The sequence below is a fragment of the Mastomys coucha genome, unplaced genomic scaffold (assembly GCF_008632895.1).
Source record: "Mastomys coucha isolate ucsf_1 unplaced genomic scaffold, UCSF_Mcou_1 pScaffold16, whole genome shotgun sequence".
In the NCBI taxonomy this organism is placed as follows: Eukaryota; Metazoa; Chordata; class Mammalia; order Rodentia; family Muridae; genus Mastomys; species Mastomys coucha.
Genome location: NW_022196898.1, coordinates 36,743,482 through 36,755,256, shown reverse-complemented (window position 1 = coordinate 36,755,256; position 11,775 = coordinate 36,743,482). Strand labels below are relative to the sequence as shown.

At 51.9% G+C, this 11,775-nt stretch overlaps 1 protein-coding gene across 1 annotated transcript in view; it reads right to left on the bottom strand.

The window, feature by feature from the left end:
* Window positions 1-4,631: 4,631 nt before the first annotated feature.
* The window catches only part of Insrr (insulin receptor related receptor), an 18,916-nt gene continuing 11,772 nt past the window's right edge, over window positions 4,632-11,775 (bottom strand). The window contains exons 9-22 of the mRNA XM_031374303.1: window positions 11,308-11,475; window positions 11,024-11,219; window positions 10,817-10,858; window positions 10,518-10,738; window positions 10,175-10,311; window positions 9,933-10,095; window positions 9,701-9,806; window positions 9,105-9,157; window positions 7,496-7,725; window positions 7,000-7,110; window positions 6,748-6,907; window positions 6,346-6,475; window positions 6,080-6,214; window positions 4,632-5,410 (exon numbers count right to left, since the gene is read on the bottom strand). Of these exons, the coding sequence (XP_031230163.1) occupies window positions 5,170-5,410; window positions 6,080-6,214; window positions 6,346-6,475; window positions 6,748-6,907; window positions 7,000-7,110; window positions 7,496-7,725; window positions 9,105-9,157; window positions 9,701-9,806; window positions 9,933-10,095; window positions 10,175-10,311; window positions 10,518-10,738; window positions 10,817-10,858; window positions 11,024-11,219; window positions 11,308-11,475 (2,093 nt within the window). The 3' untranslated portion in view covers window positions 4,632-5,169. The remainder of the gene's footprint in view (window positions 5,411-6,079; window positions 6,215-6,345; window positions 6,476-6,747; window positions 6,908-6,999; window positions 7,111-7,495; window positions 7,726-9,104; window positions 9,158-9,700; window positions 9,807-9,932; window positions 10,096-10,174; window positions 10,312-10,517; window positions 10,739-10,816; window positions 10,859-11,023; window positions 11,220-11,307; window positions 11,476-11,775) is intronic.

Genomic DNA, 11,775 nt, shown 5'->3' with positions numbered 1-11,775 from the left:
TTTTTATTCCCCCATGAATTCATTGAGTACCTGTATGTACTGGTCGTGAGGGATAAAAGATACAGGAGACACATGAGGGCAGAGGTGTGCACACAGGTCAATAAATACAGATGTTTCAGCTGAGCTAGAAGCATGGGTGAAGGTCAAAGCATCCAAGGAGTGGTCCTCTGTCCACGGATGAAGTTACTAGAGGGATAGAAGTCAAGCCACCTGTCCTCACAGCTTCCTGCCAGCACCCAATAGCCAGGGTGATGGGGGTGGGGTGGGGTGGGGGTGGGGGACAAGTCTCAGCAGATTTTACTTTGAACCCTAGCTCTGCCACCTATTAATGTCAGCTGTGGGTCTCTGAGCAAGTTGATTTCACTTCCCTAAGGCCCAGTTTCCCATCTGTAAAAATGTTGACAACAACATGAGGGATGGCTGGGGGGCGGGGGCAGGGAGGGCTTGCTTCCAGCTGCTTCCTTCCGGCATCTGTGAGCAGCCCCTCCTCTTCCCTGACAGTCCCACCTCTACTCCCAAGACCCAGCCTGGGCTAGAAGCTTCTTCCTGCCACTGTTTCTGACTCGCTTAGCATTTTGCTTTCAGCTCTCACGGCTGCAATGCCAACCCTTCGTATTCAGTGCGGTCTGAGGAAACACCTGGAATGGTTTCTGTTTGCCTAAGAGGACATCTCACAATGACACATGACACCGCATAGCAGCAGGGACGACCCTGGAGTTGTTTCAGAGATAAATTGAAGACCAACACTGAAGAGGGAAGGGTCAGGCCTGGAGGAAGTCTCACAGGATGCAAGCTGAGCCTGGTGATGGCTAGTGCTGTGCAAAGTGAAGACAGGGAAGCTCTTGGTTGGGTTGAAGGTTGCATGTGTATGAAGCAGGGCATTTCATCACTCTGGAAGAGCCCGTTGGAGTGGAAACAGGGAGGCTTCAATGCCAGGGAAGGACAAGTTAGAGATAAGGCTGGGGACCTTGCTGCCACCTCTCAGCTCTCAGCCGGGTGGGCTGGGCCTTCATTTGCTGCATGATCTCAGGCAAGTCCTGACAGTTGATGTGGTCCTTCTGAAAACGGGTGTAAACAAGTACACTTTGGATGTAGGATGCTGTTTCTGGCCTAAGATGTTGTGGGTAGGTGGAGAGGAGCAGCCCGGGCTGTGGCTCTGAGCGGATCACAGTGGGAAGGATTTGAATGGAAACTTTAAGGGGTGTAATGTCCATTCATACACTTGAGGAGAGGTGAACAGAGGCCACAGGAGGGATGGGAAAGGAGACTAGACCCTGGCCGACACTATAGACAGAAGCTGATCCCACAGCATTGAGGACACCCTCCCCCACTATGTGTGACCTCCCCCAAGATGCTTTAAGCATCCTTTATTTTAAAACATGCTTTGTTTTTAAGCAGAGAGGCTATCAGCTCACTGCTGGGAATCCCTAACAAGTGTCTGTTTTGCTCTGCCTCTACCTGTCTTTTTCTCCCCAGTTGGAAGATGTCACAGGGTTACAAAGTCATACTGCTGCCCCTGAATCCAAGAAAATCTACTTTTCCACATCACAGGAAGAAAAATGCCCTTGGAGAAAGTGTGCGAGAGACCCCATGGTCCACAGTACGAAAACGGGTAGAGAGCAGAATGGGTCCAGCAGCCCCACTGTCCTCCATGTGAGCCTCTGGAGATTGTTCATTTAAAAGCAAACACTGGGGGGCTGGTGAGATGGCTCAGTGGGTGAGAGCACTGACTGCTCTTCAGAAGGTCCTAAGATTGGATCCCAGCAACCACATGGTGGCTCACAACCATCTGTAATGAGATCTGATGCCCTCTTCTGGCGCATCTGAAGACAGCTACAGTGTACTTATTTATAATAATAAATAAATCTTTGGGCTGGAGCAAGCCGTGACTGAGCAAGCGGAGTCTGCCAGAGGGAGCGGGGTGGACCGGAGTGAGCAAAGTTACTAAAAGTCAATTCCCAACAACCAGATGAAGGCTCACAACTATCTGTACAGCTACAGTGTATACTCATATACATAAAATAAATGAATAAATCTTAAAAAAAGCAAGCTCTCTACTTTTCACTCTATAAATGATGGATGTTCTTTTAAGGATAAAGAGAAAGTGCGGCGAGCAGAAGCAGGAGGTAACTCATTGATAGTCCTGTCACATGTTCACACGGGTGCTTCCTGAGCTTGCACCTATAAATGCAGAAAATTGGTTTTGCAGCTCACTGTGGCCATCCTTCATGCCTCTCTATGCACTTCTACAGCATCTTTTCAAACTACGCCACGGTTAACGAATGGTGACAGTAGTGCCCCAGAGCTTGCAAAGCACGTGCCACCACAGTCTCATCTCAGGCTTGGGCTTCCACACCGTAAAATCTCCACAGTGCTGCCTCAGCCCCACTGTTTCCATAGCGGCTGCTGCCCTCTCAGACTGACATTTGGAGGCTGGAACCTACACCAGCCTCACTTCCTGTCTGACCCCACATGTGGTCAGCTCAGCGGCTTCATTTTCCGACTGAGCCTCCGTGTGTGCTCAGCTCTGCTTTTTTTGTTTTGTTTTGTTTTGTTTTCGTTTTCAAGACAGGGTTTCTCTGGGTAGCCCTGGCTGTCCTGGAACTCACTCTGTAGACCAGGCTGGCCTCGAACTCAGAAACCCACCTGCCTCTGCCTCCCAAGTGCTGGGATTAAAGGCGTGCGCCACCACCTCCCAGCTCCTAATGACCTTCTAGTTTGCTTCCTTAAACACTCTGGGGTCCCCAGGTACCTTCCATCTTGCCTATACCAGGGACTGTCTTGTTTCTCCTTCCACAGAGGTCCACTACTCCGAGGACCACTCGAACATCTCTTCTGCTTCCTTGGGTCCCTGGGTTTAAACCCTGGAGAACTCTAGTCTGCTTTCCCTATCCCTACAAAGACACATAGCCAGCACACTTGTGGCCAGGTGGGGACCCGTGACAAGGCACTGGAGATGATTAAGAGGGGATGACTAAGGATGCCGTCATGCCATATGCTCTGCCATCTCCACCAGCTCTGGTACCTTTTGGCTGGCCAGTGGCTGGTCACTTATTTGTGAGTTGTCTGAATTTGGAAGCTAGTATAGAGGGCCAAGGAGTTGCATTTTTATTCTCTTTAGATCTTTTTACTCCTCTTTCTCTGGTAGATGTTTATCCTTCCCTCCTAAAAGCCAATCTATCAGATCTGTTGTCTTTGAGAAAAAAAAAAAAAGACATTTTCCGTCCACAAACCTTCCTGCGTAATTGGAAAATCCCCAATGGAATACAATCATCACCTTTCTTCCTATCTTGTTAAATCCACTGCCTTTCAGGACGCGGATGGCAACAGAACTCTGATGTGGAACCCAAAATTGCAGATAAGCATCCGTTTTTCAGCTCTCAAGCCCTTCCTGTAACTCTCCCACTTCCAAGTTGCCATGGCATCCTGAGCACGTGATGTCCAGCACGGAGGTTGGGAGTTGGATGGGAGGGGCTAATCCTAATACTGCGACTCATCTATGTGTGTGTTGTGTGAGTGAACGGTTCCAGGTCCAGGCTGTTAACTTGGACCAGAGCTCACAAAACCTAGACTCTACCATGGCTGCAGTTCTGGTAGTAACCATTAGGGGTCAGGGTTGCATTAGTCACAATGACAGGCAAGGCTTGGGAGACAGCGTCCTGCCGCCGACCTAGAGTCAGAGAAACAGGATCGCTCTGGAACCAGACATGGCTTCACACAGCTAAACGCCTGCCCCACGCCTGCCCAACTCAGGTCCTGTCCTGATGGTTCTGTGGCTTCCCCAGCTGCCGCAGGGGAATGTTCAAGCCTGCTCAGTGGATGATGGTGCGGCCACATCAGCCTGGGTGCAGGGTGCTAAAAAGCTTTGAGGCACTGGTTTTGACATAAAAACCTGGATTGACTCCCTGTGCAACCGCAGAGCCCTTCAAAGGCATGAGACAGAAGTGGAGATCCCGGCCTCCCAGAATAACCACACGGATCCTGACACAGATCCTGCTCTGGAATGTGTCCCTGCCTTGGCTAGGGCACTAGTAGGAATAGGGCCCCTCCTCCACTCCATGTTCTGGCCACTCGAAGTCTGTCCTGTGGTTTTCTGGAAGGTAATGCCTGTCCACTGGTCAGCTTCAGCAGCGGACAAAATGCAGATGAGGGATTTAGGACAGGTTGGTTCTGTTGAGAGGCCAGATACAGAGGTCCCCTGGGGGCCTCAGCCACTTCCAGCCATGGGTGCTATAATGACAAGATTGCTCTGTGTCACTGTTGTGGCAATTCTGGCTGCTGGGGTCCTTATGGAGACAATATTTCATAGTAGTTTTTTTTTCATATATTGCTGCCTTTGGAAAGAGAGAGGAAGTCTATATCTAGTGTCAATGCTGCAGATGGAGAGATAATGGTGGCCTGGGACCAAATACAAACAGACTTCAGTATTTATTGAGTCTTCTCCAGTCTTCCTGGAGAGACTGCGTGGGAGATGGGAGTGAGGGAGACAAGGCTGTCAAAGCCCTAGCATCCAGGGCTAGCAATCCAGGGAACAGCTGGAAAAGGGGAGACTACATCAAGGGATGCCCTTGAGGCAAAAGAAGGAGGAGCACCAAGGTTGAGGTCCCTGGGTAGAGCAGGGGGAGAAGTGAGAGCCATGTTTGGGACCCACTTATTCAGGGTCCTAGGGTTCCTGCTTTGTCTTGGAATGTGGGGCAGAGGGGAGGAGCTGACCACAGGGAAAGAAGGAATTTTCTGTGGATACTGTCATCAGGTCTCAACGTGAGTGGAGAGATCTCCAGGCCTGCCTCTGGCCACTCATTCGCTTTCAAGCTGTTGACCACCTGAAGTCGGAGGTGTGTGTCACTGGACCCTGCCTCCCTCCAGTGGATGAGCTTTTCAGCCTGACCAGAGTTTCTCTCTGAGGGCAGGGCACTCCTGCCCTTGTGGCCTGAGAGTCCCTCCTGCTTCGGCCTCTCCTGATGGCCCACAGGCTGTCTCTGTGAGTCTGTGAGGCTATCATTTGTGAGTTCAGATGTCTCCCTTTCTGGCACCTGCTCTCTGCTTGTGCTGAGCTAATTCCTGACCTGTGTGAGGGGGACTGGGGTGAGAGGGGAACAGCTGGCCATAAAGGTTGGGTTCTGTCTTCTCTGCCCATGGCGGGGCAGTCAGGTCGGGAAGGATGACCCCTCAGTGTTCTGGGTCCCCATTTGGGGGACTATAGTCTGAAGCTCCATTTAAGATCGGTGGGGAGTCAGGCTCTGCCTCAGTAGGCAGCAAGGAGGCCTGGCCCCGCTGGCACTCTGGGCTGTAGTAGAAGGAGCAGAGCCTGAAAGAGGGCCGAAGCTCATCCTGTATGCGATCCAGGATGTGGACGAAAGTCGGGCGCAGGCGTGGGCTGTGCTGCCAGCAGCGTCTCATCAGCTCCTGTCTGGTGGGGTGCGGTGGGATTAAAGAGATGCCAGCCAGACCCCTGCCTCCCACACTACAGTATAATGGAAGGAAGGGGTCAGAGGGGAAAAAGTGAGGAAAGTAGGTAAGTTAAGAACTGGGAGTAGCTCAGCTATGGTGGCACAAGCCTTTAATCCCAGGATGCGGGAGGCAGGTGGATCTCTGGGAGTTCGAGACCAGCCTGGTCTACAGAGTGAGTTACAGAAGAGCCAGAGCTGCACAGAGAAACCCTGTCTCAAAAAAAAAAAAAAAAAAAAAAAAAAAAAAAAAAAAAAAAAGAAAGAAAAAAAAGAAAAGAGAAAGAAAGAAAAAAAAGAAAAAAGAACAAAAAGAAGAAAGAGAGAAACCCAAACCTAAACAAAGAATTGAGTCAGTGATGTAGATGCTTTGGTGGAGGAAGGTCAGAAATAAGGGTAGTGAGCACAGTGCAGGGATGAAGGAGGGTGGAGAGCACAGTGCAGGGATGAAGGAGGGTAGAGAGCACAGTGCAGGGATGAAGGAGGGTAGTGAGCACAGTGCAGGGATGAAGGAGGGTGGAGAGCACAGTGCAGGGATGAAGGAGGGTGGAGAGCACAGTGCAGGGATGAAGGAGGGTGGAGAGCACAGTGCAGGGATGGAGGAGGGAAGGGCAGACAGTGGGATGACTCACAGCTGACTTGGACAGTCCTCCAGCTCTTCTAGAACTCCACCATCCATGACAAATTTCAGCACCTGCTCATTTGATAGGCCCTGGTATGGCTGTTCAGCCAGGGTCACAATCTCCCAGAGCACCACACCGAAGGACCTGGAGCACACGAAGGATGGCCTGAATCCTGCACCCTTCAAGCTGCTCAGCTCCCCGGTGAGGCAGTGCTCCAGGTCCTTCCCAGATGCCACTGCACCGCCCTGCAACCTTCTGCTCCCACCAGGCCCTACCAGACATCTGAGTGAGTGGTGAAGACTCCGTCCTTGAGGGACTCGGGGGCCATCCAGCGCACTGGCAGTAGCCCCTTTCCACCCTTGCGGTAATAGTCTGTCTCGTACACATCCCGAGTCATTCCAAAGTCTGAAAAGTAAGGGTTTCAGGGCATGCGAATCACAAGTTAGTTCCTCTGGAACACAGTCCCCAAACCTCTCTCTACCTCCAGTCTCTAAGCATTCTGGAATGTGTGAGCTCAAAGGATCTCAGAGGTCATCCCGTCTCTTAGACATGGAGATAGAGATACAGGACTTGGGGACTTGCCTGTCAAGCCTGTGAGCCAGGCTTGGTCTCCTATGGCTAGCTTAGGGAGGCTCTCTACCTTCAGACATCCCGCATCCACCTGTTACCCACTGTACCACCAATTTTGACGGTGAAATCCTGGGACACCATGCAGTTGCGGGCTGCCAGGTCCCGGTGCACAAACTTCTTGGCAGCAAGGTAGGCCATGCCATCTGCAATCTCCCCTGCCATCTGAATCATGTCACCGAGTGCAGGCTGCGGGAGGCCAGGGTTGTTCTACAGTCGAGAGAGGGGCTGGTGAAGGACTGCCCTGCACCCACACTGTGCCCACCTCTTCTCAACCTCCCAGGGGTCTTTCTCGTTCCAACCTCTGCCTCAGGTCTCAGTGATCGGAGATGGCTCTTGAGGTCCCCACGGGTCATTAACTCCATGATGACCAGAGTTGGCTGGCCCTGAGACACCACACCCAGGAGACGAACCTGGGATGACAAAGATGTCTGTTGTAGTCCCTCCTGTCTCCTTGATTCATGGGGACAAAACCTCAGGCTGTTGTGAATAAAACCTGACTCAGATGCCCAACCTGACCTACATTCAAGTGTAATCCTAATCCTGACCTAACAGCTCCCCTGACCTTGACTCTTAACCCTGATCATATCTGATTATCACCACAATCATGACTTGCCCACCTCTGACCTTGATTCCAATCAAGACACTAATAACTCTTCGGATACCCAGTGCTGTACCCTCATCATAACTAACTATCTCAGCTCTCGACGTGACTCTGTTCCTATCAGGATTTTAACCACAGTCCCAACCCTGACCTGGATAATGCCCTGACCTCATTTCAGACCGTTTCCCTCTTACCACATGGTGACACTTGAATGCCTTCATGACGGACGCTTCCTTGAGGAATTCAACGCGCTCCCGTGCGCTGGCCAGCTCATTAACTGTTTTCAGGGCTACAGGCGTAGACTCCTCTCCAGCCTCAAGTCCTCGGGCCAGTCCCTCATAGACCATCCCAAAAGAGCCTTGGCCCAGCTCCCGGATGATGGCTATCTGCTCCCGAGGCACCTCCCACTCGTCAGGGACATACACTAAGAAGGGGTGTGTGTTGGGAGGCAGGAGTGCATCTTTCCACAGGACATCATCTGCCTCTTTTTTTCCCTTTCTTAAAGCCATTATCCAACTTTAACGTGAAAAATGGACTATTTTTCTAAAGATCCTACATCCCTTAAGATTTTTGGTGACTACAGGTTCACATAAAGGCAGGACAAAGGCATCTATGCCAGTTTTATGCTGGCTTCTTTAGTACAGAAAACAGTAAACTGTTAGTTTCAACTTGTGTGTGTGTGTGTGTGTCTGTGTGTGTGTGTGTGTGTGTTGTATCTTGTTCTTTGAGGCTCTGGGGATCCCTGTCTCTATCTTCTTAGGCTGAAATTACCTGTGTCCACTATTCCCATGTACCGTTTTTTTTTTTTTTTTGGTTTTCTGAGACAGGGTTTCTCTGTATAGCTTTGTCTGGCTGTCCTGGAACTCACTCTGTAGACCAGGCTGGCCTTGAACTCAGAAAACCTCCTGCCTCTGCCTCCCAAGTGCTGGGGTTAAAGGCGTGTGCCACCACTGTCCGGCTCCCATATACCATTTATGATGGTTTCTGGGGAACCAAACAATCTGAACTCCGGTCCTCACCCTTGTGCAGCAAACATTTTAATTATTATTATCTTTTTATACTTCAAGTGCATGAGTGTTTTGCCTGCATTTATGTGTGTGTGTCACATGTGTGCCTGGTGCTCTTCAAGGCCAGAAAAACGCCTCGGAAACTGAATTACAGATAGTCGTGAGCAGCCTTGTGGGTGCTGGGGCTAGAACCCAGGTCCTCTGCAAGAGCAGCTGATGCTCTTAGCTGCTGTGGGAAACATGTTAATCACCTCTTCAGCTTTTCAGTTTTGCTTGTTTGTTGCTGTTGCTGTTGTTGTAGGAGGAGGTGGTAGTGGAGTGGATGTTGGACGTAGGTGTGTGCAGGTGCACCTGATGAGTTATTCCATTGATACAGAATCTCCTGTGGAACTGGAAACTCCATATTTTGACTTGGCTGGGGATTTAGGGCAACAAGCTCTGAGGGACCCTTGCCTGTCTCAACAACCCATGCTGGGGTTGCAGGCATGCACAGTGATGTCAATTGTTTATATAGATGCTGGGTATTCAGACTCAGATACTCACGCTTGCAGAATAAACAGTTTCACGAACCGAGCCATCTCCCTAGCCATCACCCCTAGACCATCAGATTAGGGTGCTGTTTCTTCACCAAAGGCTACAATGTCATTTCGGGTGCTCTTTACACAGACAAGGACCCCCTTTGACTTGTCATCTGAAGGGCTCTGTTCCCAGGGCCACCTTCTCTAAGAAGGCTCTCTGACACTCTGCTCTCCTGTGCCCACCTCCTTTCCCACACACCCTAAACCCCTGGACTTACTGTGGGATGCACTGAAATACTCCGGGTTCACGGATGTGTACAGCATACTGTTTCTACAACAGGAGGCAATGGATCAAGGGGGATTAGATGAACCCACAGGATGATGTTGACCACAATTGCTCTGGTCAGCATGACCTCTGGAGAGTCCCAAGCATTGCCAAGCTGCCCTTGATAACTAGCCCTGGGATCAAATAGGCTGGGAATAGGTAAAGCTAGGGGCCGAAAGAGGGGGTCCTCTCTCTCTGGGCCTTCTAGTGCTCAGACCCAGGAGTATGTGATGACATCTGTACAAGTGCATACTAGGGCTCCTGTCTTTCTTTTGTCACAGCAGAACTTGCTTGCTTGAGCTAAGGGGATGGGACCAATAGTTCCCCCATGCCCACACCAAGGAGTTCCTCAGGCATTTCCAGGTTATAGAAGATGAGCTGTTACCCCTGCTAAGAGGTATGTCTCCTCCATGCCTCCCAGGGAAAGAGTTATTTACTGTCTTTAAGGAAGTCCTTTCTGTTGTCTAAACTACTACTCTCTGATTGTGCTGTCCCTGTGAGACGGCTAAGGGAAAGAATGGGGCGGAAATATGCAGGACTTGTCATCACCTCTTCTTGCTGTAGAAGAAACCGAGGGCAGCAAGCATCACGAGCAGCATGAACCCCACAGGGGTGACCGTGAGGAGGATGCGCAGTCCCCCAGTATCTTCTTCCTCTGGTGGTGGAGGGTGGGGAGAATTGACAGGTCAGGATGGAAGCTGCTTCTCGGGCAACACTGGAGAATGGTCATGGGCAGGAGAATGCTAAGCGGAGAACAGACTGGGAAGCAGGTCTGCCTCACCTGGACCGGTGATGTAGAAGGCAACACCGTCAGTCCAGGAGCCATTGCCAGCCAATGAGGTGGCCCGGACTTTAGCAGAGTAGTTTCCAGGGGGCAGCAGAGCCAGGTGCACGCCACCAACTTTGGCATATCGAAGGCGGGACACACAAAGCACTGTGGCCTCCTGTGGGCAGCAGAGACAGCAGGCTGGGGAGCGGGTGGAGGTGCAGACCCAGAGTGGGATAGGGTGGCTGGGTACCTACCTCTCCCAGGCGGCGGTACTTGATTTCATACTTGAGGATGAGCCCATTGGGGTCAGGTGGCTCAAGCCAATGCAAGATGACACTGCTCTTGCCAGCTGCTTTCCAGGCCACTTTTCCCGGGATGCCATCGGCCTCTCCTGTAGGAGGGGGCATCTGGCAAATGGGCCACAAGCAGTTCCTCTTGTTCAGGTTCAAACCCAGGCTAAACTGGGCCAAACTGGGAAGTTTGGAGAAGTTCCACAATCATGGGGATCGGGGAGAGTGAACAGAGCGAGGCTCCGAGACTAGTGGGAGGGCAAACCTGCTGGTTACAGAGCACTGACTGGCGTCAGGGGGCACCTACTATGTGGCATGGTGCGTGCAAAGACGAAAGTGGCGGCGCTGCAGCCCACAGTGTGTGCCGCGTGGTTGCAGGCATGGATGTCAATCCTGTATTCTGTGAAGTGCCGCAAGCCACTCAGTACCGCTCGCTCCCGGGGAACCTTGTCCTCTTGAATCTCAAAATCCGAGTTGTTTTTCCCTAGTCTGAGAAGCCCAGCTTCCCTGCGGTGCCTCTCGGAGTCCCTGGCAAGGGGAAGAGTCAGAGATGTCAAGCCTGTTCTCAGAGCCCCTCCCACCACCTCCGCATCTGTCCCAGCTCACCTTTGGGGGTTCTTGTTGATGGATGTCACTTTCCATGGGGCCCTGGGGAGGCCAGGGGACCTTCTCAGCTCCTGGGCGCGCTCTATCGCTTCGCCCTGCCTCCAAATCTACCCACACCAAGGCCAGGCCCCACCATAACAGGCCCCTCCCACTAAGCTCCACCCTCTCCAAGGTACCGCCCCTCAGGCCCTCCCAACCAGGTCGCACTTAGGGATGGTGATGGCATGGTGTAGGAAGTTTTCAAACTTTTTCTGGAAGGTGACCTCTTGAGCCTCCAGTGCGGGCAGGGCCTGCCCAGGAGGTGAGTGTTGGCAAGGACAGCAGCCTTGTTCCGGCTCGGCCTCCAGCGCCGGGTCTTCTCGGTCGAAGCGTGTGTCGTGGCTGCTGCTGGGTAGCCGCAGACCTGTGGCCACCGTACAAAGGAGAGAAGTCAGAGCAGCGGTCCATCCGCCACTACCGAGTACCCCCGGCCTGAGGCAACCCCTGCGCACCGCGGTGGCAATAGTCATTGATGTAGAGGTCACCGTCCTCTGCTAGGCGCTGCCACAGCACCAGGTAGTAGGTAATGTTTCCATTGCGCTGGACCGGCGGCTTCCAGCGCACCAGGAGGTGTGAGGAGGAGTTGGAGGTGGAGATGACATCCTGGGGCACCGTGGGTGCTGTGATGGTGAAAAGGGTGCTGCTCAGGGATGGGACCCTTCCAAATACTGTGTGATAATGAGCCCTTGCTCGCTCAGGATCCACTCTCTTTTTCCAGAGCCTTCCTTCCTTCCCTAGAAATCATTCTGTCCTTTCTCTGTTTCAGAAAACAGGGCTTCCATGGTAAGTAAACACTCCCAACTGAGCCAGGACCCAGCCCTGGGAAGACAATATTATTATACAGTTCAACATTCAGTATTCTAAATCCTTCACAGGCCTCTGAGTTTACTCAGCCATCACAAGTTCAATCCCAGCCCCCC